This window comes from Diceros bicornis, chromosome 12 (genome assembly GCF_020826845.1).
Source record: "Diceros bicornis minor isolate mBicDic1 chromosome 12, mDicBic1.mat.cur, whole genome shotgun sequence".
Lineage (NCBI taxonomy): Eukaryota > Metazoa > Chordata > Mammalia > Perissodactyla > Rhinocerotidae > Diceros > Diceros bicornis.
The window spans coordinates 58,528,817-58,553,366 of NC_080751.1; the positions used below are offsets into that span (position 1 = coordinate 58,528,817).

At 37.4% G+C, this 24,550-nt stretch overlaps 1 protein-coding gene across 3 annotated transcripts in view; it reads left to right on the forward strand.

The window, feature by feature from the left end:
- The window catches only part of ATAD2B (ATPase family AAA domain containing 2B), a 153,295-nt gene that overhangs the window by 124,325 nt on the left and 4,420 nt on the right, over positions 1 to 24,550 (forward strand). For 2 of the 3 annotated variants that reach the window (XM_058551717.1, XM_058551719.1), the window contains exons 23-27: positions 11,957 to 12,079; positions 14,966 to 15,103; positions 18,568 to 19,251; positions 22,660 to 22,787; positions 23,127 to 23,255. In XM_058551717.1, coding sequence (XP_058407700.1) covers positions 11,957 to 12,079; positions 14,966 to 15,103; positions 18,568 to 19,251; positions 22,660 to 22,787; positions 23,127 to 23,255 — 1,202 coding nt within the window. The remainder of the gene's footprint in view (positions 1 to 11,956; positions 12,080 to 14,965; positions 15,104 to 18,567; positions 19,252 to 22,659; positions 22,788 to 23,126; positions 23,256 to 24,550) is intronic. The other variant, XM_058551718.1, reaches the window with a different exon arrangement.

Genomic DNA, 24,550 nt, shown 5'->3' on the forward strand with positions numbered 1-24,550 from the left:
ATTGTTATTTTGTTCAGGTGTGATGGAAAACTGAGTAACTGAGAATTTAATATAACAGTTATTTGTTGGGCCAGCCCCGTGGCTTAGCGGTTAAGTGCGCGCGCCCCGCTACTGACAGCCCGGGTTCGGATCCCGGGCGTGCACCAACGCACCGCTTCTCTGGCCATGCTGAGGCCGCGTCCCACATACGGCAACTAGAAGGATGTGCAACTATGACATACAACTATCTACTGGGGCTTTGGGGGGAAAAAAAAGGAGGAGGATTGGCAATAGATGTTAGCTCAGAGCTGGTCTTCCTCAGCAAAAAGAGGAGGATTAGCACGGATGTTAGCTCAGGGCTGATCTTCCTCACACACAAAAAGTAAAAAAGTTATTTGTTTAGTCAACATCACTAGTGCTGCTAAACACTGGGAATTTCAACTTTGTGGGAACTCATTATAGGATAAATTTACTTATCAAAAGACCCCTTTAGGGGCCGGCTCAGTGGTGTGATGGTTAAGTTTGCATGCTCTGCTTTGGCAGCTTGGGGTTCATGATTCAGATCCCAGGAGTGGACCAACGCACTGCTTATCAAGCCATGCTGTGGCAAGTGTCCCACATATAAAATAGAGGAAGATAGGCACAGATGTTAGCTCAGGGCCAATCTTCCTCAGCAAAAAGAGGAGAATTGGCAACAGGTGTTAGCTCAAAGCTAACCTTCCTCACCAAAAAAAATAACTCCTTTAGGTAGACATTATCTTTCTATACATTGTAGGTATTTTTATGTAATTTTATTTTTTTACTCCTAATTCTACCCTGTACTCAAGTCTATAGTCCCAACTTTTTTAGTACACCCTTCAGGAAAGACTGCCAGAAACATATCTGTAGTTAAACAAGATGCATTTATGGATTCATTGTAACAAGGGAGAATATATCTTGTGGGGGAGGAAGAAATTTTGCTCTACCCTGCTAGGCTCTTCTGGCTGGTCTAAGAATAAAATTGACATGAGACAGATTAATGGGAAAAAATCAAATTTAATTGCATATGTACAGGGACCCATATACATGAGAGAGTCGGAGACCCCACACGAAGGAGAGGATCAGGGACAAAAAGGTAAAATGAGGTATATATGCCATCTTGAGCTAAGGAAGGGGAGAGGGCCTGAGGCTTCAGAGGGGAGAAGGGTAATTCACAAGACGATAAGAAGAGCAGATATTCAGTAATTAGAGGTTTGCCCTGCCATACAGAGAAGTCATAAAAATTTATTTCTGGTAGTAACTTGTATTATGGACAAGGTCCCCAATTTAAATTTTTTAAAGAAGAAGTAAAAATTTCTCGAGCCCACAGGGTCTTGATTGCCTTTAGCTCCAAATATTCCACCTGCCACAGTCGCACATCCTGGAGGCCTGTTCTGAACCTCTTCAGTATCATGGGGAGCCGTATGGGATTTGAGCTTGTGTTAAGTGATTTTGGGGAGAATTTAAGGAAGTAGGGCTTTGCAGTGGATTGGATGCTCTTAGGAAATGGGAATAATTTTGTGATTAGGTATTTTAAGAACCTGCAAGGCAAGAAAAATGGAGCAAAGCTAAAGCTGTGATGGGTAAAGAAGCAGCAGTCATTCATTATCCAGGATAGGATTATATTTGGTTATTTTTGTGGTTAGGACAGTGTTCATGCTTTTGTCTGTGTTCAGAGATGATTACAGAGTGGTTGTTTTTATTTTGAGTCATCAAGGTCACGGAGTGGTCTTTTCTGAGGTTAGTGTTCTGTAAAATTGTTTATGTATAACATGAGTACACCAAAGCCTAGCTGATAGTGCCAGGCCAGTGCCCAGCTGACAGGGGCCATTGTTCTCTTTCTCACTCTATTGAGGATTCTGTTTCTTCAACAGGTGATATACAAGTAAGATGCTTTTAATTTAAAAAATTCATTTAAGTTTCAGTTATCTAAAGATATTTAGGATACAGTTTCTGCTTTATGTCTGTATTTATGGGCAGTGGTTCTCGACTCAGGCCATGTGTCAGAATGATCTGGATTTCTCATTTCCACACGAAATTAGGTATTTCTTGTCTAGATTTAGATCACGGTAAATCACATATCCTAATTCCAAGTTGAGAGACAGAATACAATTTTATGTCTCTGCACTTGGTATCTAACATTTCTTAAGCTTTACATTAGGACATTTGTCTTTAGTAGTTTTTGTTGTTTGTTTAGCTTCTTTTTGACTTTTTATTATATGTCATATAAGAAAAATTTATGAAGATAAAAACAAAGAAGAAAATTAAAGTAACCTGTAATCCCATTACCTAGTGTTCTCTCTCACACACACACAGATGTATTATATGTGAAGTACATACATGCATAATATTTTTTCTAAAATGAAAATATAATTTTTATAAACATCATTCATGAAGTATTTTGTGAAAAGGTTATGAGTTAATATATTTCTACCACATTATTTTAATCATATAGATGTACTATAATAGCTAATACCCTATTGTTGGACATAATAGATTTTTTAGTTTTTTCCTCTAACGCTGGTGAATATCTTTATAGCATAAATTTTATGTACATCCTTGATTATTTTCTTAGAATAAATTCCTTAAAGTGAAATTTCTGGATCAAAGAATATATATCTCTTTTAAGTCTTTTAATGCCAGCTGCATCAGGACCACTGTTAGCCAGTATAGCAATGTTGTTTGAGTGAGATAATCTCCTTCTTCAGAGTAGATGGCATCCTGCACCAGGGCCACAGTTTGGGTAGTGAAGGATGGGCTGGGTCTCAGCCTCATTTGATTACCTTGCTGGGTCCTTGGTGAGGGTACAACCTGCACAAATGTCTACCTAGTGGCCTTGAGCAACGTATGAGAGTACTTGAGTACCTACACCCTCATCCTGTTAGTTTTTCAAGATACAGAGGTTGCTGAAACTATAGTAGGTAATGGGAGTTTGGGCTGTGGGTTTACATCTAGGCTTTAGTCCCACTTCTACTATTTCCTAGTTCCTTAACTTGATCAGGTTAAGTCCTCTAAATTTTAGTTGTCTTATCTGCAAAATAGGGATAATTATAGTACTCTTCTTTATTTATTTATTTATTTATTTATTTTTATTTTGCCCCCCAAAGCCCCAGTAGATAGTTGTATGTCATAGTTGCACATCCTTCTAGTTGCAGTATATGGGACACGGCCTCAGCATGGTGGGAGAAGTGGTGCGTCGGTGTGCGCCCGGGATCCGAACCCGGGCCACCAGCAGCGGAGAGCGCGCACTTAACCGCTAAGCCACGGGGCCGGCCCAATATAGTACTCTTCTTATTGAGGTGGTTGTAGAGATTAAATGAGAAAATATATTAGATTAACCCTTATGAAATCGCCATTTTCATATGGTTCAACCTAGATAGGTTAAGCCCTTAACATAGTGCCTGGTATGTGGTAAGCGTTACGTAAAGATAGTTGTTCATATTTTTATTCTCATTATCATCATTATCATTTAAATTATGCTTTAATTTTTCATAAATTAGTTCCTTAGTGGACACCTGCATATTTGCTTTAGAATGACCCTTTATACTTTGTGCCTGTTATATTCCCTGGACCACATTTAAAATTTAATCTTATTTTAGAACAAATCTAGGGATTGATAGTGAAAAATGAATTTGAATGATTAGAGAAAGCCAGTTGAGAAGATCAATCCAGATTTTTATTGAAATGATATTGCTTTTAAGAAAGAAGCAGTGGGGTCTGGCCAGATGGTGTAGTGGTTAAGTTCAGTGTGCTCCGCTTTGGTGGCCTGGATTTGCAGGTTCCTATCCTGAATGCGGACCTACACCGCTAATCAGCCATGCTGTGGTGGCAACCCACATACAAAATAGAGGAAACCTGGCACAGACATTAGCTCAGGGCTAATCTTCCTCGAGCAAAAGAAGAGGAAGACTGGTAACAGATGTTAGCTCAGGGTTAATCTTCCTCAGCAAAAAAAAAAAAGGGGGAAAAGAAGCAGTGATTTTTGGTGCTTAATAACCTTTTACTACAGGATGCAGTTGTATAATCAAAAATATGGCTCTATCTCACAGAGTTGATATGGTACACTTGTAACTTTCCTCCTTCACTATTTTAGATGGAAAAAGTGTGGTATAATTCAAAAGCATGATTTCATCTCTGTTCAGATTATTTCATATCTTTAGTCAAGAAGCCTATTTTTTTCTTACCAACAGAATCACTTGTTATGTATTAGAAAAACAACCTCAGGGTCTGTTGTGTAGCAAGTGGAAATTACATGAATGTTGTATTACTTTTACAAGCTCCCATGAGTATTTGAAAGCTTAACCGTGTTCTGTTTTGTGGAACACTTGGCCATTTGGGGAAAAACTAGCATATACATAGAAGACAAAAGCCAACATTTTGAAAGCTGTACATGTTGCCTAAGTGTTTACCCAGATTCTCTCCCTTGAGGATGATGTGGACAGAAATTAAATATGTTAGCCAGAAGAATTTTAACTTGTAGGTTCTAAATGTGACCAGTATCAGATATTTGACTCTATTTGTTATCTTATATATATGTGATATATTATGTTTAACTTTTCCCTATTCTTTGTCTTGTAGTACATACCTTCTCTAGCCCTTAAGCCCATTCATACATTTACCATCATTTAGCTAATTTGGCTGAAATTTCAGCCCTAATCTCGTAGTCTTCTCAAAATCTTCTGTTTTGTACCAATTGCTTAGGAATAAAGCTCACAGATTCACTTTAGCTTTTGAAGCCCTCTGTGGGCTATGCTTCAGCCAAATTCAGTCGTATTTTCTATTAACGAGTACCATATGCTAGTAATTGAGTTGGGTGCTTAGAATACAAAGATGACTATGACAGTCTTTGCCTCTTGGGATAGAGATATTCAGATCAGTAATACATATTGAATAATTACTATGTGGCAGACATTATGCTATGGTATTAGTTTGCTGGGGCTTCCATAACAAAATACCATAGACTGGGTAGCTTAAACAACAGAAATTTATTTTCTCACAGTTCTGGAGGCTAAAAGTCCAAAATCAAGGTGTTGACAGGTTTGGTTTCTCCTGAGGCCTCTCTCCTTGGCTTGCCGATATCTGCCTTCTTGCTTGTCCTCATGTGATCTTTGTGTGCATGTACCCCTGGTGTCTCTCGATGTGTCCAAATTTCCTCATCTTATAAGGACACAAGTCAGATTGGATTAGTGCCTACTCATATGACCTTATTTTTCCTTAATTACCTCTTTAAAGGCTGTACTCCAAATATAGTCGTATTTTGAGGTATGGAGGTTAGAGCTTCAACATATAAATTTTGAGGGGTGGGGACACACACTTCAGCCCATAACAGTTGTTATATATACAGAGATAAATAAGCCGTAGTTGCTACTATCTAGAAACTCACTGTTTTGTAGGAATGACAAATATCTAATTATTGGTGATTATAATAGAAAGATTATTAAGGTATAAAGATAGCGTGGAGGTGGCAATTATGAGTTTTGTCTTGAGGTGGCAGCAGATGATTATAATACAGTTTCATAAGGTCTGTATTAGAAATATGTGCACAGTGTGAGTTGAGCACAGAGGAGAAGACGCTACCTGGAGATGAATAAGATTAGGAAGGGCACTCATTCTAGACTGAGAGAAGTAGTGTACAAAGGTATAAAAAGAGAATATGGCTGGAGAATAGAGTGTCTGTGGAGGAGTGTTGGGAGATTCATCCACTTCCCTACTCACTGAATCTCCATTTACCGAGCATCCATTTATGAAGTATTCTGTATGTATAAATGGTGTTCAGTTCTGGAGATATACAGCTCTGGCCTGTAAGATGCCTAAAGGCTACGTCGTGGAGAGCCTTGCAGATAAATAAATGTCATTGCAAGTTCCCTGTCTTCTTTTGATCCTGTGTAAGGTTTTCAGAGTTAGTTCTCTAGATGATAAGGAGCCACTGGATGGTTTTGAGACAGAAAGTGATGTGATTTGATTTGCATTTAAGAGTATAGTATTACAGGCAGTATCAGCTTTGGGATAGAGGTCAAGGGAGTGGTGAGATAGCGATTGGAAGACCAATTAAGATTCAATTGCAGTGGCAGCAGAGATTGAACGTAGAGGGCTTAGGGACCAACCAATTAGATACGACTGACAGAAATCTAGAATGACTCCTGAGTTTTTGATCTGGGTGTTAAGGAATCTGAGAAGTAAACCAATGGAGGAACAGGTTTGTGGGGACATGTTAAGTTTAATTTTGGATGTGTTAGTGTGAGTTACCTTTGGTACACCCAGATAAAATGCAGACATTGTAGAGTAGTAGTTGTATATGTGGTTCCAGAGATTAAGAGACGTTTGGGTAAGAGACATGGTTGGGGTCATCAATGTATAGGAGTGAATGAGATCACATAGGCAGTATATAGGATGAGAAGAGAGGGGAGCCTAGGAGGAAACTTCCTCTAGGAAATATAGGTCTCAATTCTCATTTTAGGTCCCAGTCTTACTGTTGGTACTTACAGTACCTTTGTTAAATGTATTGCCTCTAATGAGAGTGTGTTCATTTTTTTCTTTTTAAGTCAATTTTATTGAGGTATAAGTTATATACAAGAAAACTTTTTAAAGTCCATTGTTTTTAAAACCACATGTATCTTTTAAAATCCCATTTATCCTTCAGGGAATATTAAATGCTATGTTCATGAAAAGTTTTTCTGATTTCCTTCCAGCCATAAGTAATCACTTCATCTTGGAATCATAGCACTATATAACTTTCCTGAGATACTTATTACTTTCTTTTTTTTTCCTGAAGTCATTACTTACCTACGTATCCTTATCCCTTGTTTTAGACTTTAAGCTGATTGACAACAGGATCGGTATAGGCATCTTGTATGGAGCATGTTTTTAATAAATGTGGCCAGTGAGTAAATTTATCAATTGTTCTCGTTAGATACTAACTGAAGGTGTCTCGGATTAGATAGAAATTATAGAATGGAGACATAATAACATAATGCAGATATAAGCCAGCAACTACAATAAAATTTCTTATTTGTGAAATAATTTGAGAAGGAAAAAATCATCCCATAAGAATGTTTTTCTTAAAATATTAATTTTTCTTAATAATTTTATTGGAAAAAAAACTAAAAAACTTCCGTTCACCAAAATACAAAAGAAACCTTGACACATTGAAATACTTGTTACGTTCATAAAATTAGTGATTCTATTAATTTTATGGATACTCATCAATTTGTCCTAATAGCCATTACTTTTTACTAAAGGCAAATGAAGGTGGTAATATCTTTATTTTATAGATATCAGGAGATTGGGGCTCATGTAATTTGTGTACAAACCCACAAATGTTCTATAGCACAACTGACTGGATTGAGATCTGTCTTAACTTCAAAGCCAATGTGTGTGATTTTTTGCTGTGTTTATGTTACTTTCAAATTTCTTGAATTTGGAGAATCTTAAGATCTTAAAGTATGAGACAAAATAAAAGAACTGGTAAATATGTAGCTTTTATTCATGTACAGTTTTAAATGTCCATGAGAGAGTCTCCCTGAACAACCACATCCAAAATTGCATGCATGTGTACTTTTCCACTTGCATCACATGCTTGTGAGGATCCAAGGTGACTCTCCTACCCCTCACAAAAAATGAAGATCCAAGACATGGATATCTCTTATAGTTTTAATATTCTGTAAGCTTATGATTCTGTGCTGTATATAAACTTAGACACTGTACTAAGCTAAGAATGATTAAAAAGAATTGTAATGATAGGCACATGAAAAAGCATTGTTTCCTCATCAAATGCCGATGCTCTTTAGAATAATTCCTTGTCTTTTGGATCAGTGGGAAATTTTTATGGAATTCTTTTTTCATTCCTTCCTTCATTCATTCTTCCTCTTTAATTGGGGATGGAATGTGGGTGGGAGGCATGCATTTCAAAAAGCAGAAAGAAAGACCACTGAGTTATTTTAGAGTGATATGTGCCAGATACATGGCTTTATATTTAATCTTACCTGTTTTTTAGCTTTTCTCAAGCTGAGGTGGAAAGCCAGTGGCAGAAAGTTGTGGCGTTGCATGGGCTACAAACGTTGCATCGTCAGCTTAAAAATATAGCTACTTCTAAGGATGTTTTGTTAATTTTTTTTTTGTGAGGAAGATCAGCCCTGAGCTAACATCCATGCTAATCCTCCTCCTCTTTTTTTTTTGCTGAGGAAGACCCGCTCTGAGCTGACATCTATTGCCAATCTTTCTCCTTTTTTTTTTCCCCCAAAGCCCCAGCAGATAGTTGTATGTCATAGCTGCACATCCTTCTAGTTGCTGTATGTGGGATGCGGCCTCAGCATGGCTGGAGAAGCTGTGCATCAGTGCGCGCCCGGGATCCGAAGCCGAGCCGCCAGTAGCGGAGCGCGTGCACTTAACCGCTAAACCATGGGGCCGGCCCTCTAAGGATGTTCATCGTATTTTTTTGGTTTGTAGTATCTGAAATTGGAAGCAATTTAAAACATCCAGCAATAGAGCAATAATTTTGAAAAATTAAGGTACATCCTTCTTTGGATTGTTACACAGCCATTAAAGTTTGGTTTTCAAAAAACATTTAAAAGTTGTGGGGAGATTTCTGATTTTGGCCAAGATGGAGTAAAAGGGACTGAATTTACCCTCCCACCTGAAAAAATGAAAAAAAAAAAAACTAAACAAAATGTATGAAAAACCAATTTTCAAGGTTGTCTATCAGAAAATGAAGGAAAGTGATTCTTAGAAGATGAGAAACTAACAAGTTGAGCGCTATAGTTGTCTGGAGAGTTTTCCGACTGTGGTACAGGAAGTAGGAACCCAGGCAGAGCCTGGACATCTCGCCTGGACATCTCCCTGTATTTGAAGAATCAGAGCTGGGAATGTAAGGAGGCCAAAGTGGGTCGAGTTCTCAGGCGGAGGATCAGAAAGAAGAAAGCTGCATGGAGGGAATACTCTGGAGATATGCAGAAGATCCTCCTGCAGTTTTCAGCTGAATGCTGATCAGCATATACGTGAGAGAAAACTAGTGCAGGGCAGAGAAAGAGAAGGAATATTCCATGAAGCTTGCACAGGGCTAGCAATAGTGGAGCAAATAGTTAAAGCTAATAAACCAACAAGGAGGTAAAATGGAATCATAAAAAAGTACACAATCCGTACAAAGACTTGTTCATGAATATTTATAATGACATTGTTTATAATAGCCAAAACTCAGAACCATCCCTAATGTCCATCAACACGTGAATGAATAAACAAAGTGTGTTATATTCTGTAGTGGAATACTACTCAGCAGTAAAAAGGAATGAAGTGTCAATACATGCAACAATAGGTGTGAATCTCAAAATAATTATGCTGAGTGAAAGAATCCAGACAAAAAAAGAATACGTTCTTTATAGTTCCATTTAGGTATATATATATTTTTATAAATATATTAGAATTATATATATATATATATTATGTTGTATGTATAGAATATATGATTCTCTATATCGTATATATACTTACAGAAAATATGAACTAATCTGTAGTAACAGAAAGCAGATCTGTAGTCGCCTGAGAATGGAGGGTTGTGGGAAAGGGTGCAGGGAGGGATACAGAGGAGCACAAGGACACTTTTGGTGACAGTGGATATATTTATTATCTTGATTATAGTGATGATGATATGGATGTGTACTTATGTCAAAAGTATCCAAATGTATACTTTAAATATGTGCAGTTTATTACATGTCTGATTGTAATAGATCTGTTTTTTAAAAAAGACATAGGGAAGTGCAGTATGTTAAATAATAAATGCAGATCACACAATCGTTGTGGTTTTTTGGTCATAAATTGTTGAGTCATATATGCATTTGTCTGCATGATATCTCCATTTGGATATTTTTTAGCATATCAAACTCGAGCACTAATCTCTAACTTCTTTACCTCTTTTCTGTCTGTTTATTCTCTAGTTTTTTGCATCTTTATAAATGGTACTTCCCTCCCCCCATTTTTCATGCAAGAAGCTAGGGAATCATCCTTGATACTTATCAAATCTCCTACTTCATCACCAAGTTGTGTCATTGACAACACCTTTCAGATCTGTATTCTTCTCTTCCTTCACCACTACCGCCACGTTACCCTGGTTCCATTTGCTCTCCTCTCTCACTCAGAAAAGGGCCTTCTGATTATGCTGCCTGGTTTCATTGTTGACTGCCTCAGTCCAGTCCTCAGATAACAGCCAGAAATGATCTTTTAAAGATGTTCATTTAAATCTTGTTACTTCCCGGGCTGGCTCCGTGGCTTAGCGGTTAAGTGCGTGCACTCCGCTGCTGGCGGCCCGGGTTCGGATCCCGGGTGTGCACCAACACACTGCTTATCCAGCCATGCTGAGGCTGCGTCCCACATATAGCAACCAGAAGGATGTGCAGCTATGACATACAACTATCCACTGGGGCTTTGGGGGGAAAATAAATAAATAAAATCTTTAAAAAAAATAAAAATAAACAAGTTACTTCCCTGCTCAAATCTTTTCAACGACTTTTCATTGCTGTTATGATAAAATCTAAAATTCTTTAAATACGGTCAGACTCCCGTTTACCTCTTGCTTATTGTGTTCTAACCACACAGGCTACCTTTTGGTTTCTTGAAATCTCCAAGGTCTTTTTACTCCAGGACTTTCTCACATGGTATTTTCTGAACCTGCGTTGGTTTTTCCCTACTCTTTCAGTGGCTACTCCAGTGCATGCTTCAAGTCTCAGCTTAAATGCTACTTCTTCAGAAAGGCCTCTCCTGACTTGCCCAACCTAAATTGGCACCCATACCAATACCCTGTAGATTTTCATCATAGTTATTATTCAGATATTTTCAGTGGTGGGGTATAGGAGGGGGAGGTATTAAATGTGTGTATGAGAGATTATTTGGTTAATGTCTCTTTCCTATATTAGTCTGAAAAGCTCCTTGAAAGTGGAGACCTGTCTGTTTTGTTCACTACTATGTAGCCGTCACGTGGCTCAGCTCCTGCTACAGTTGACAATCAATATTTACTGAATGAATGTGTAGAGAAAATGTATCGGAAGGAAATACACTAGTGGTTGCCTTTTAAGTGCTGCATGTTTGTTTTTGTAAGATTTCCGCAGTGTACTGTTATGGCTTTCTAATAAGAAAAGTTATAAACGTCTTTATCTTTGTCTGTACTTTTTGCCGTTACTTGAGATGAAAAAGCAGATGTTATTTTGAGACTTTGGGTTCTAGTTCTTGATATTGTTGTAAAATAAGTGACCTTGATATATTTACTTGGCTTTTAATATCTCAGAGTTGCACAGCTCTAGGGGACACTGTTTACATTTTATTATTTATGAATGAGGACTTCTGGATTAGTGTAAAGCAGAAACTCTTCTTTTAGTACCAATTTTAGGTGTAGTTTACCATGAAGGATGTCTGTGCTTCTCACCTGGCTACCTATAATTTGTGTACCATCTTGCATTCTTTAGCTTAGAGTGTTTTGCTATTTTGTTTTCTGTCATAGTTTTTTAATAGGTCACTTTTACTTAGGATGTGTTATATTCTTAACCACAGTTTTGACCTCTTTTCACTTTTGGAGAAAATTATGTAAGAGTTTCCCAATTCTCAGTATCCATCTATGGCAAGTCTGGTGCTGGGCATATGGTGAATATCCTCTAAATCTTGTAAAAAATTTTTATTAAAAATCATACATTTTTGTTTTCAGAAATATAAAGTAAAGCTTTATATCTTTGAGGTAATTGTTACGTAGGCTTAGTACTTTGAAATTCTAAAAGTACAGTTCTCAGAGAATTATCAACTTGATTAAGTAGCTTATTATATTTATTTTTTACTCATTATTTAAATGAACTTGTTTATCACCTAGAAATGCTATTACAATTTTATTTAAATGTTTGTATTCTTTTACTTGTCTTTTTAAGATGCCCTTTGTTAATGCTATCTCATTTGTATGTATGATAAATGTATACCAATTTTTTAACAGATAAAATAATTAGGCACCGGGCTTGTACTCTGAAGGATACTGCACATGCCATCATTGCAGCTGAGTTGGATCCAGAATTTAATAAACTCTGTGAAGAAATTAAGGAAGCAAGAATAAAAAGAGGTAAGTTATAGAAATGAACCTGCTAGTGAAGACCAAGAGTCATTGAATGTTATTGAATGGTGTGTCTTTAGGGTTTCTGGTGTTATGAAAAGAATGTATTTTGAGGCACAGCCTTTACTTAATTTCTGATACTAGTATGTGTCATGTAAGTTCTCAAAGATGTTTTAAAACTTTGTGTGAAAGTTTTAGTGCAGCAGTGCAAATTACATAAATAAAGTACTTCTTAGTGAAATTTCCTTTGCAGGAGTCTATCTTTGTTAATTAGTGATTTCTACTCTTAAAAGATTTAAATGGGCTTTCATATCTGAAGAGGGTTTATTTTTCATCAGTTTACATCCAATACTGGTACTTTTTACAAGTTTTTAGGAAGACTGTTTTTTTTCCCTGTTGAAGTTTATGTGCAATTTCATTAATATAAACACAGAATTAGCAAACGTGGTTTGTTCATTCAATATGTCCTGTCCTTGAGGAACTCACATTTTAGTAGGAGAGAGAGAGAAATGTAAAACAAATCAAGTAGTGTGGTATATGCACTGGTTGAAGCTTGTTTATAGCACAGAGGAGAGACCTCCTGGTAGTGAACCCAGCTTTTTGCTCAGAGTTTGGGGAATGAATTATAGGAGTGTTGTCTCTAGTGGAGTGTGGGAAGGGAGGCAGTGACAGAGAAGGAGATATTTGTAAGCACAGCAAACAATAGCATGTATTGGCACAGAGATGTGAAATAACGTGATATATTAGAAGAACTGTAAACTGTTTGGTATTGCTAAAGATGTACAGAATGGTGGGAAATAGAGCTCAAGAGGTGAGCTGGGTCCAGGACATTGAAATTACGAAGAAGCTTTTCTTCTACTTCCTTAGAGAGGCCTGCCCTAGCCACCTAATTTAATATAGGCTCTGGTCACCATAGCACTTGGCATTTTGTGTTTTTTGTTTGTTATCTCTCTTTTCCTTATTTAGAATATAAGTGCTGTGAATGTCTTGTTCATAGCTCTACTGCAGTCCCTAGAACTGTGTCTAGTATACCACAGGTTTTCTATAAATATTTGAATGAATTGATATCATGCTAAGGAGCTTGGACTTTATCCTGTAAGTCAGTGTTTTTCAAAATGTGTGTGCCTATTACCCAGTAGTAAGGCTGGGAAATCTGCACTTGAACAATCTCTTCAAGTGGTTTTTATCTCTTCAAGTGGTTTTTATATACACTAAAGTTTAAGAACCGTGGCCATAGTCAGTGGGAGTCATTGAAGTATTTTAAGAAATGGAATGAATTGGTAAAGTGCTTTGGCACCAGGAAATAGCAGAGTCTCAATGTGGCAGGGTAGGAAGATGAGAGACCAGTTAAAACACTGCTGGGAGCCAGTTTGGAAAACAGTTTGGCAGTTTCTAAAAAGTTAAACATAATGTTTAGCATATGACCCAGTGATTTTACTCCAAGGAATCTACTCAAGAAAAATGAAAACATATGCCCATATAAAGACTTGTACATGAATGTTCATAGCAGCATTATTCATAACAACTAAACAAGTAAACTGGAAACAACCCAAGTGACTGTCAGCTGGTGAGTGGGTAAGCATAGTAGGGTATATCGTACAGTGCCATGCTGCTCAGCCGTAAAACGGAACAAAATACTGATCATGGCACAACATGGATGAACTTCAGAAACGTTATGCTAATTGAAAGAATCCAGTCACAAAAGACCAAATATTGTGCAATTCCATTTATATTAACTGCTCACAAAAGGCAAGTCTATAGAGACAAAAAGTAGATTAGTGGTTGCCTGGGATAGTTACCTAAAATTGGATTGCTGTGGTGATCGCATAGCTCTGTAAATTTACTGAAAATCATTTAGTTGTATGCTTAAAATGAGTGATTTTTATGTTATGTAAATTGTACCTCAATAAAGCTGTAGGGGGAAGAAAAGCTGTTGGAGTAATCCAGAGTTTTAATTAGTGAAGTGGGAATGGAGATAGGATTAGTGTAAGAGATGTGGCTGCAGGGGTGGAGGGCATTGTGAAAGGAAGGAAGAGTCAAAATTGGCTGCCACATTACTGGTTTAATGACTTAGCAGTTGCAAATTCCACCAGTAGAGATAGGGAATATATAATGACAAACAAATTTTTTTGAGGTAAAGATAAACTACTTATCTTTAATTTGACCTATCTTCAGGATGTCTAGTTGGAGATATCAAATAGGCAGTTGGAGATATGGGTCAGAACCTCAAGGGATGTTTGGGCTAGAGATGTAGATTTGACAATTATATAATGGCAGTAGAAGCTGAAGGCATGAATGACACTTCATGGTGGAAGGTGTAGATTAAAGTGAGAAGAAAAGGACTCCTGAGACAACCCTGGGAAACATCAACATTTAAGGACTACATAGAAGAAGGAAACCTAGTGAAGAAGATTGAGATGGAATGATTCCTCTTATGAAGATCAATGAAGGAATACCAAACTTACTGCAGAGTGGTGTGAGAGGCAGCTAATATCAGATGGTAACAGTTCATGTGAATGGGATTTAGTGGCCCAATAAACACTTGTACATTCTAAGATGGCAGAAATCATGACTTTTAGACAATATATAATCTTATTGTGCCACAGTCATAAAAATGTGAAATATGTCCCTTTGCAAATTAAAATGAGTAAACATAGGGCCTCTTTGGGGATTAAGTATAAGCATGGCCTGCTGGGTTATTTTATTTTTATGATTTTATTTCTAGTTTCTTTCCCAGCTTAAAACAAAAGATACTATTTTCATCCAAATTACAAACTGTCCAAGTATAATTAATGACTTTAAAATTCAGTTCTGTATTTCAGATTTTTTTTTAAACCTTGTTGGTTTACGTAGCTGGGAATATTTAAGTAGGTATTACTTATCTTCTGCTTGCAGGCTTATCGGTAACAGCAGAACAAATAAATCCTCATGGTACTGGAGCTCGGAAGACAGAAACTAGAGTTGAAGAGGCATTTCGGCACAAACAAAGAAATCCAGTGGATGTCTGGCACAACTCTGCAAATAAATGTGCGTGTGAGTATTTGAGATCCCATTATCCAGTAGTGGGAACCACTGAGAATGATGCGGATTTGTTAGGAATTGGGTACACAAACCAGAGAGCTGCTGTTTTCCCACAGCGCTTTTAATCTTCTCTGTTTTCAGAGGTGAAGAGCTTGTGGGGTAAGATGCTGACTCAGAAACGTATTTCTTTAACTTTGTTTGCTCTTTTCTATCCCCATTCGGTACTTGCTGTTATAATTGAACTAAGTTTGAATATTTTGAGTTTTCAACTTTTGGTTTTGGATAGAAATGTGCAGCCAATAGACTTTATCCACCCCTGCCTCCAGCCCCACCCCTTGCCGTATGCTGTGCAGGATGTTCTCTTTATGGTGGGAAATGGAAACTCCGGCTTAAGAGAGTGGCTGATTTGACAGTAGAAAGTTGACTTTTCTGACAGAATATTTTGTGCTTAGTTTGAAAAATCTGTATAGTCTTCTATATCTAGTTTGAAGTGAGATGTATTTAGAGAGAGAAAATTCAGTGTTCTAGATTTTCTTCATTTTTCCTCATTCATAGTGATCTATAAAATTTCTGAAAAGACAAATGTTAATAAACATAGCATCTTTGTAATACAGTTCTTTTGTTTCACTGAAGATAGCCATCCTTACAAGATATATGCTGCTGTTCTGTTATAAAGGTGATAATACTGCTCCAACTGTCAATAAAGCTGCCATAATATGTTCTTTCACCAATGGCATTGAATTTGAATGAATGAACCATACTCATTTTTTTTTAGCTTGTCCTCTTTGTGATAAGTGGCATTCATATGTGAGAAAATTTGAAGGACTTAATGGTGCATTTAGTTCCATGAAACTGATTAAAGCTATTTGGCCTAGTTGTATCTCAGATCATGACCTGGATTATGTAACAGAGCAATCTAATTTAAACCTTGAAATCCTTTACATTCTCTGCACCTGATACAAATATTTACTAACTAAAACACATTGAATATTGGCTTTAAGCAGTTTAAAGTCCTTTAAATATTAAAATGTTACTTGAGTTTTGTTTTCTCTTACCAGTAGATGGCATATGTGACTCATCATTTGTCTGTGTTACATTAACTTACTTAAATCATAAATGTAAATGCCCCTAAGGGAGAGTTGTTTTCCTAAGGTCTTAGTTTTAGAAACAAGCTCAGAGGTGCTATAAAATTTGGGTCTAAAGATTGTGCCTCTAAATGGGCTTTTCAGACAAAGCACCCCTGAAAAAGGAAGTAGTATATTAAAGATTAATTCTATAAATATATACTCTACCACATGCCAGGCGCTGTGGAGATATAGCAGTGACTAAAACAAAAATCCCTATTCTGGTGGAGCTTATATGATCAATGTCTCTTATTTTACCAAAATTGTACTAACCATTAGAAATAATTGTGTGAGGGGCGAGGGGAATATCTGGAGTTTGACCTCCCCCCAAATAAGAACATTTTCCCTATTCCTAGCCAGGAGGAAGGTATTGGAAGTAAACTTGCTTTAGTAGGGCTCCCAGCCTGTGCTTAGTGTGCTACATACCAGGTAATTGAGCTTGCCCTTGATGGAGCAGAGTTCAGCCTCTTCTTGCTCTAGAGTTCCATGGCTTAAAGAGAAAAGAAAAGGGGAACCTCTTGTATTTTTGGTTACATGATTGGAGAATAAGCGAGGTTACAGTGTCAGGAATGACTTTTAGAGAAAGAGCAAGCTGAATTTTTTTTTTTTCCTTTTTGATGTGGACTGGATTAATTTTTCATGTAGTTAGTGGAATGCTTATGAATGTCCATCACTTTAGCCTGTGTACAGCTTTTAACAGTGGACTAATACAGAAATTTCTTCTCCAGTTACCCTGTAACTGTAAATTGTAAAAATTGAAATTTTAGGGGAAAAAGGAATGGACAGATGATTCTAATGATATTACAGTTTTGAAGGCAAAATATATTTTGAGCCAAGTGACTAAATAACTTGAATTTTGGAAATGATTTCAGAAGCCTTTAGTAGATTTAGTCTTAAAAAGAAGAGTAATGTTTATAACAAAATTTGTCCATTCTTGTGAATATCTTGGTGTCTTTACAGAGACTCAATAAGGATTAAAGATGAAAGGATGAAAAAAGTACATAAACACACCATATGCTGTTGATAGATCACAAGTTCCTATTAAGTGGTGGAATATAAGAAACAAGGGTTGTCATAAGACTATATTACCTTCTGTGTGTCTTTGAAATGCAATTTTTAAACTGTGGATTAAATAGTCTATACTTAGTGATCTCATATTTGTATTTTCTTTTTACAATGTCTTTGCCCAGGAAGTTTTTCAACTTTAACATATTAAAAATATGTATTGTCTTTTCTTAAATTAAGCCAGACTTGACATTACTTTTATAGCCTTGGAAAAAATAAATTATTTTTACTCTGATGGCTTTTAACAAACTAATATTTAGAATTTGGTGTTAGATACCAGAAATGATAGGTTAACTCGTTTGCTTTAATAACTTTTGTATTTAAATTTCTTTATGCAAGTGTCCCAAATTGCAAAATAAAGCCTTTTGCTTATTTAAGGGACACTGGGGGGTAGATTTGCATAACCATCTACCTTTGATACATGTATGGGAAATTAAAGGTTCCGGGGTCCATCGTTACCTGGAAGTACCAGCTGCCTACTCATAAAGCTCCTGATAGTTTCTAGCATCTACGAGTATAGTCCCTACAACTTTTGTAGATCTCCCTTTTCGTATAACTGACCAAATATTTATTTTAAATGTTTTGTTAATGTTGTCGTTGCCACCTTGATAGCAGAGGGCTTAATTTTTCTACATATTTTCAAATGACAGCTTTGCAAGAAATCGATCCTGCTAGGTGAACTGTTTGTGGTAAAGGAGTCTAACAGTTGGCTAACCAAATTGTCCGTATAACCTTCATAGGGCTTCTATCCATGACCATACTTACTGTGTTACTGTGGGTGATTCCTTCTGGAAGGGGAGGCACGGGAGATTACTTTGTGGGGATTATTGGTATACTGGATCATGCCTTTCTGTTGGGTGATCTTGGTGGCAAAGCGCTCACTTTCCTGGTGGAAATCCAGGGCTGTGACCCTAAACCTTCCATGCAGCCTTATAATGTGGTCATTCCCTAAATATGTATATTATATGCTTGGCCTCTGTCTGTTAGGAATTAGGAACAGCTACAAAGTAGAATCTATGGTAATAGAAAAAATTAATGCTGAGTGAACTCATACATGAAATAAATTTTTTAAAAATTTCATTCTTCAGAGTTCATCCCTGACTTCATATCCATTCCACTTGTAGGTTGTAAGGATTAGTCAGCATGGATGTCAAGAGCTAAGTAGTTTCTGTTTGTGTGTTACACTGGTATGGGTTTACTTTCTTTTGGGTCTTATTTAATAAACATTTGTAAAACAAGTATTGCACTCCAAGTTCTACATGTCTTTTTTCCTTCCTTGTAAAATAGTTCGAGTTCGGAGAAAATCGAGGCGGCGATCACAGTGGGGTAAAGGAATTATTAAGAAAAGAAAAGTCAATAATTTAAAAAAAGATGAAGAGGACACCAAATTTGCAGACTATGAGAACCATACAGAGGACAGGAAATTGCTAGAGAATGGAGAGTTTGAGGTAAGCACTGACTGCCATGAAGAAAATGGAGAAGAGACTGGAGACTTATCTATGACCAATGATGAATCATCCTGTGACATCATGGACATGGACCAGGGGCAGAGGCTTAACAATGGAGCGGGCACAAAAGAGAACTTTGCGTCTACTGAAGAGGAAAGTTCAAATGAGTCTCTACTCGTCAACAGCAGCAGTTCTCTAAATCCAGAACAGACATCTAGGCAAGAGCCTTTCCTTAAAGGAAGCTGTCTAAATGGTGAGGCTTCCACTGACAGTTTTGAAGGAATACCAGTTCTGGAGTGTCAGAATGGTAAAGCTGAAGTAGTTTCTTTCTGTGGTAGTGGAGATAAATGTAGTTCTGAACAAAAGATTCTTCTGGAGGACCAGTCAAAAGAAAAACCAGAAACTTCAAATGAAAATCATGGAGATGATCCTGAGAAACTAGAGGCACTGGAATGCAGCAATAATGAGAAGTTAGAACCTGGCCCTGATGTGGAGGTTAAAGATGCAGAACTGGATAAAGAAGGTAGAGCTAATATTTTAAAATCTCTTCTGAAAGTTTAAACTCCATAGTTAGTTGCATATTTTGTCTGTTCCCCGGTAACAATAGTTGATAAATAATGATAACCCTTTGAGAATCTGTTAAAGTTTTCATCCCTTTCCCTAGGAAAGTATACACATGCATACAAAATTTTGGTGAAAGTTTTAGAGGATTTGTGGTCCAGAATGCAGTGCTTTCCTGGCTACTTACTCCTCTGCCTCCCACCTGATTATCATCCCTGTCCTAATGGATTTATGACTGAAAGCTGAGTACATCCACAGGTGTTAAGCTGGAATTCGAACAAGAATTACTGGGGTGAGCGGGGTGGGGATGGGCTGAGAAGACTTGGATACTATAGCAGCATGGTATATAAGAGTCATATAGACCCACATTAAATGACCACTCCTGTTCATTATAATCATGTGACTTGGAGCTAGTTACTTACATTCTCCACCTCTATTTTTCATCTTCTAAATTAAACTTGAGAATGTTGTCACTGTGGGGATGAAATAGATCATGTATATCAATCGTCTCTCCTGGTACCTGGCACATACTGAGGTATATTCATTCCTGGCAATCATTGTTAGTTGAACCTAAGGGATGTCTAAGAGGCTCCTTGCTTTGTAAGGCCAGTGGTGGAGGAAAGCAGCAGAACCCTCATTGTCCAGTTTACCTTGTTCTCACAGAATCAGAGCACTCTGCCAGCTCCTGACTTCCTGTGGCTGGCTATGTGATTCTCTTAAGAGAAGCAGAAAGGGGGAGTTGAGGGTTGCTAGCCCCGTTTTGTTTATCATTATTCTTTAGCCCAGAGTGGGATGTAGTGAGTTAGAGATCTACGCTGTTAAGTATACATTTCCTTCCTTATACTAGGCTGTCTTGAAATTGTTTTGTGCTCTCTAAATTGTGTGGTGTACATAGCTTTAGCCTGGGGTTTGTGCTAGGTGGGAAAAGTTTTTTGCTGCCAGGTTTTTTTTTTTTTTTTTTTGCGAGGAAGATCAGCCCTGAGCTAACATCTGCCATTCCTCCTCTTTTTGCCGAGGAAGACTGGCCCTGAGCTAACATCCATGCAGATCTTCCTCCACTTTCTGTGGGACGCCACCACAGCATGGCCGGACAAGCGGTGTGTCAGTGCGCGCTCGGGATCCGAACCCGGGCCACCAGCAGTGGAGCGTGCGCACTTAACCGCTACGCCACGGGGCCGGCCCCTGCTGCCAGTTTTTTGAGCCCTCTAGCAGAATTAGGAAGTAGGAAGGTATTATTCAAAATCTTAGAATTCTTTTAATGGATAAAGAGAGATATACTGTTCTTAAATGCCACCTGTTCAGAATTTTTTTTCCTTCAATATTTAGTAGTTTTAAGAGCAGTATTTATTCTGGGTTATCATATAGACAGACCTTATAAAATCTGTTAAAGCTAAGGTTGAGTGATGAGTGGGGCAGAGTGGGAAAAAGGGAGAGATCTGTGTTATGAAGCAGAGTGGGTGCAGGAGGAGGAGTTCTTTTCAATGCTTTTTTACTATGAGATTTTAAAAGCTTGCAGAAAGGGTTTAAGTTAATATAATGTTCAGTTGATGATCTAAAAGCTTTAAAGAGATTTGTTGTGTAAAAGCTTTACCTGAAGTTTTCATTTGTAACTGTCAGGGCAGTGTTAACCTAGTGCAGTGGTTCCTAATCCAAGTTCTCAGGCCTCTAGAAGTCCGTGGATGTAGTAATGAGGATCCTATCGTCTTTTTTTTTTTTTTTTTTTTGCTGAGGAAGATTTGCCCTGAGCTAACATCTGTTGCCAATCTTCCTTTTTTTTTTTTTTTTTTTTTACTGGAGGAAGATTCACTCTGAGCTAACATCTGTGCCAGTCTTCCTCTATTTTGTATGTGGGTCACTGCCACATCATGGCCACCAATGAGTGGTATAGGTCTGTGCCCGGGAACCAAACCCAGGCTGCCAAAGCAGAGTGCGCTGAACTTAACCACTAGGCCACGGGGCTGGCCCCTCATATGGTCTTAACAAAACTCCTAGCAGATGTTAATTGAATATAAATAAAGGCTTTCACTGTAAAGGCTGTCTGAAATATAAAATTTCTCTGATATGTCATGGTATATGTTTTTGAAGGCAACATTTTGGTTCTTTTGCTATTTATCTGTATAGCAGGCGTTGATGAGAAAGAATTGTTTCAAGACTTGGGAATATGAGGACTAATGCAGGAGGGAGGAGGGAGGTTCTCCTTAGTGTCCCTGACATGGGCCAGATCCTGTATAAAGTTCTGAAAGCGTCCCAGTTTGTCTTTGTGTTCCTTCCCCATGGCCTCCTCTTAGAGTGTTCCTACCTAGGGGGGCACAGGCTCCACGGGTAGGTCTGCCTGCCTGCTCCACTCCTCAGAGTGCCTGCTGCTATCAAGTCATGCTCAGCCACCTCAAAATTTCTGGTTTTTCAGTGTGGCTGGTCTCAGCATGATATTGGGAGGAAAGCAATTAGATTACACTAATTCACTCTAAGGTAGGAAAGATCACTAGCCCTGTTGCACTTTTAATGGGTTTATATTTTTAAGAAAAAATGTTATAACCCAGATGAATTTCTTTTTTTTTTTTTAACTTTTATATATTTATTTTTTTGGTGAGGGAGATCAGCCCTGAGCTAACATTCATGCTAATCCTCCTCTTTTTGCTGAGGAAGACTGGCTCTGAGCTAACATCTATTGCCAATTCTCCTTTTTTTTTTTTTTTTTTTTTTTCCTTCCCCAAAGCCCCAGTAGATAGTTGTATGTCATAGTTGCATATCCTTCTAGTTGCTGTATGTGGGACGCGGCCTCAGCATGGCCGGAGAAGCAGTGCGTCGGTGCACGCCCGGGATCCGAACCTGGGCCGCCAGTAGTGGAGCGCGCGCACTTAACCGCTAAGCCACAGGGCCGGCCCCAGATGAATTTCTACTAGAATTCTATGCAATGTAACAGAGAAAAATGAGAAATTTCAGGCAGTGTTGAGGAAAACGTTCTACATTGTGTATACAGGTTGACCTCACTTTGTGTTAGTATCTGCTTTTCTAGGTTGGTTCCATTCCAGTTTTGAAAGCTCCAAATTTTAAAATAATGGCTGTTGTAAAGAGAATGAAGGCTGTTTATAAATTAGTGCTTAGAGATGAAAATTGCATTTATCTTCCTTCTAGTGGATATGGTTTATTAGATGATACATATTCTAGTATGACCTGGCTTTCATAGTTGTGGTTTAGTTTTCTTTAATTTGGGTTACTTATTCTTACCAAAAAAAAAATTTATCATTTAAAGAATACAGTCTTATTCCAAAAAGGATTTGTGGTGGGTAAAAGAATTTGTAGTTGTTTAAGCCTGATTTTTCTTAACTTTTACTTGCTGCAGTGCATTTTTTTTTTTCCTCAATTGTAGGTGCTTCTAAAGTAAAGAAATATCGTAAGTTAATTTTAGAGCAGACAAAAACAACAAGCCTGGAACTGGTTCCAGAAGAGCCATCTGAGCCTGTGCAGCCTCTTATAGTTGATCATGAGAGATTGAAGGTAAGTTTAGCTATTCCCAGTCAGTTTTAAATGACTAGAAAGAGATTTGAATATGTTGGTAGGCAATTGAATAAAACTGGTTTTGGTAATCGCTTGCTTTAACCTTGGAATATAAGTGCTTTGGAGAGTCTAGTAAAAAAGAGTTATGGTGTTTTGAGGGGTTTAGAAATATGGGAGTGCTCTTGGTAATAAACTAAACCCTAGAATCTTCTAAACTCAGGTGTCACTGTCACACCATAGCCTGTGGTATCTGTTGCCTAGCCATTTGAATATAACTGATTCACTTTGAACAATAAAATCAAACTTCATTTTATTCTCTTTTCTTCTAATTTTTCTTAGAAATTGCTTGATTTATTGGTAGATAAAAGCAACAATCTGGCAGTTGATCAGCTTGAGAGATTATATTCTCTTCTTAGTCAGTGCATCTATCGTCATCGTAAAGATTATGACAAATCACAACTTGTAGAGGTAAGTGCTTCGTGCATCTGTAGAATAAACAAATATGTACTTTTGTCCCAAAGAAAAGAGGAAAAAAAGGCTTTAGTCTGTATCTTCTACCAAGTAACTGAAGAATGTTTTGAAGATTTAAGATTAGAAAAATCATTAAGAGTTATAGTTTGAAGAATAAAGCCTCTCTGTACCATTTTGTCTCAGGACAGATGTAATCTAGGATTCTTTGTTTATCAGAATACAGAAATTCATGTTTCTGGGTTGGCGAATACACAGAATAGCATGTCACAATTCTCCCCTCCTTTCTTCTGACTACTGACATCACTGACTAAGCATATCACTTGGGCTTACTGAATGGCCTCACAGTTCTTAGGCAGCCACTGCTGATTAAAAGGAGTTGGCATGGGCAATGAGACCTATTTGCCGCCCTGTTAATGGTTCGAAGAGAATTTAAGTTATGTCATTTCATCAGACCTAGTCCTGTAAAATAGCCACATGAAGGAATGGTTGTCTTTTTGCTTAGAAACTTTAGAGGTGAACCACTACCTTCCTAGACAACTCTGGGCCATAAGAAAGTTCTTCCTTATAAATATGAGCTTATATCTCTGTTCACATAATTTACATCATTAAGCCACACTTCTGCTTTTTGAGGTCATCTGAGCAAATGTAATCCCTCATCTACCCAGTAAATGGCTACATGACTTCCTAAGATTCCCTTTGCTCGTTTGCCTGTCAGTTTGTTTACCTGGTGGTCTAGTTATTAAATATTGAGTACCTAGAGTTTCAGATACTGTGTTAGGTGTTTGAGATGCAAAAAATGAATACGACAAAGTCTTTGCTCGCAAGGATCATTTCTGGTATATTAAAGATTTATATGTAGAGGATGTGATTTTTCACGTGTATTAAGGAATATTGGACTTGAATCAAAGCGAAAGAGCTTTTTTAAAAGTTATTTTGTAATCACATTTTTACGAATCTCTACTGTCATTATAAAATATATAGAAATAACAGAAAAGTACAAATGAGAAAATAAAAACATCACCCATATCCCATCATCTAGAGGAAACTAGTCAGTGTTAATCTTTTGGAATATCTTCCATCCTTTAAAAATGTGTAGATGTATGTAACGTGTGTAAGTTTGTGAATATATATTTAAAAATTGGGATCATATTGAATATTCTGTTTCATAACCTGACTTTTTCCTACTCAGTAATAGATGATGAAGCATTTAGCAGGAGTGATTTTGATTGATCATATATAGAACTTTTTGATCAGATGATAATGTTAGTATTGCCTATTCTACAGAGATGTAA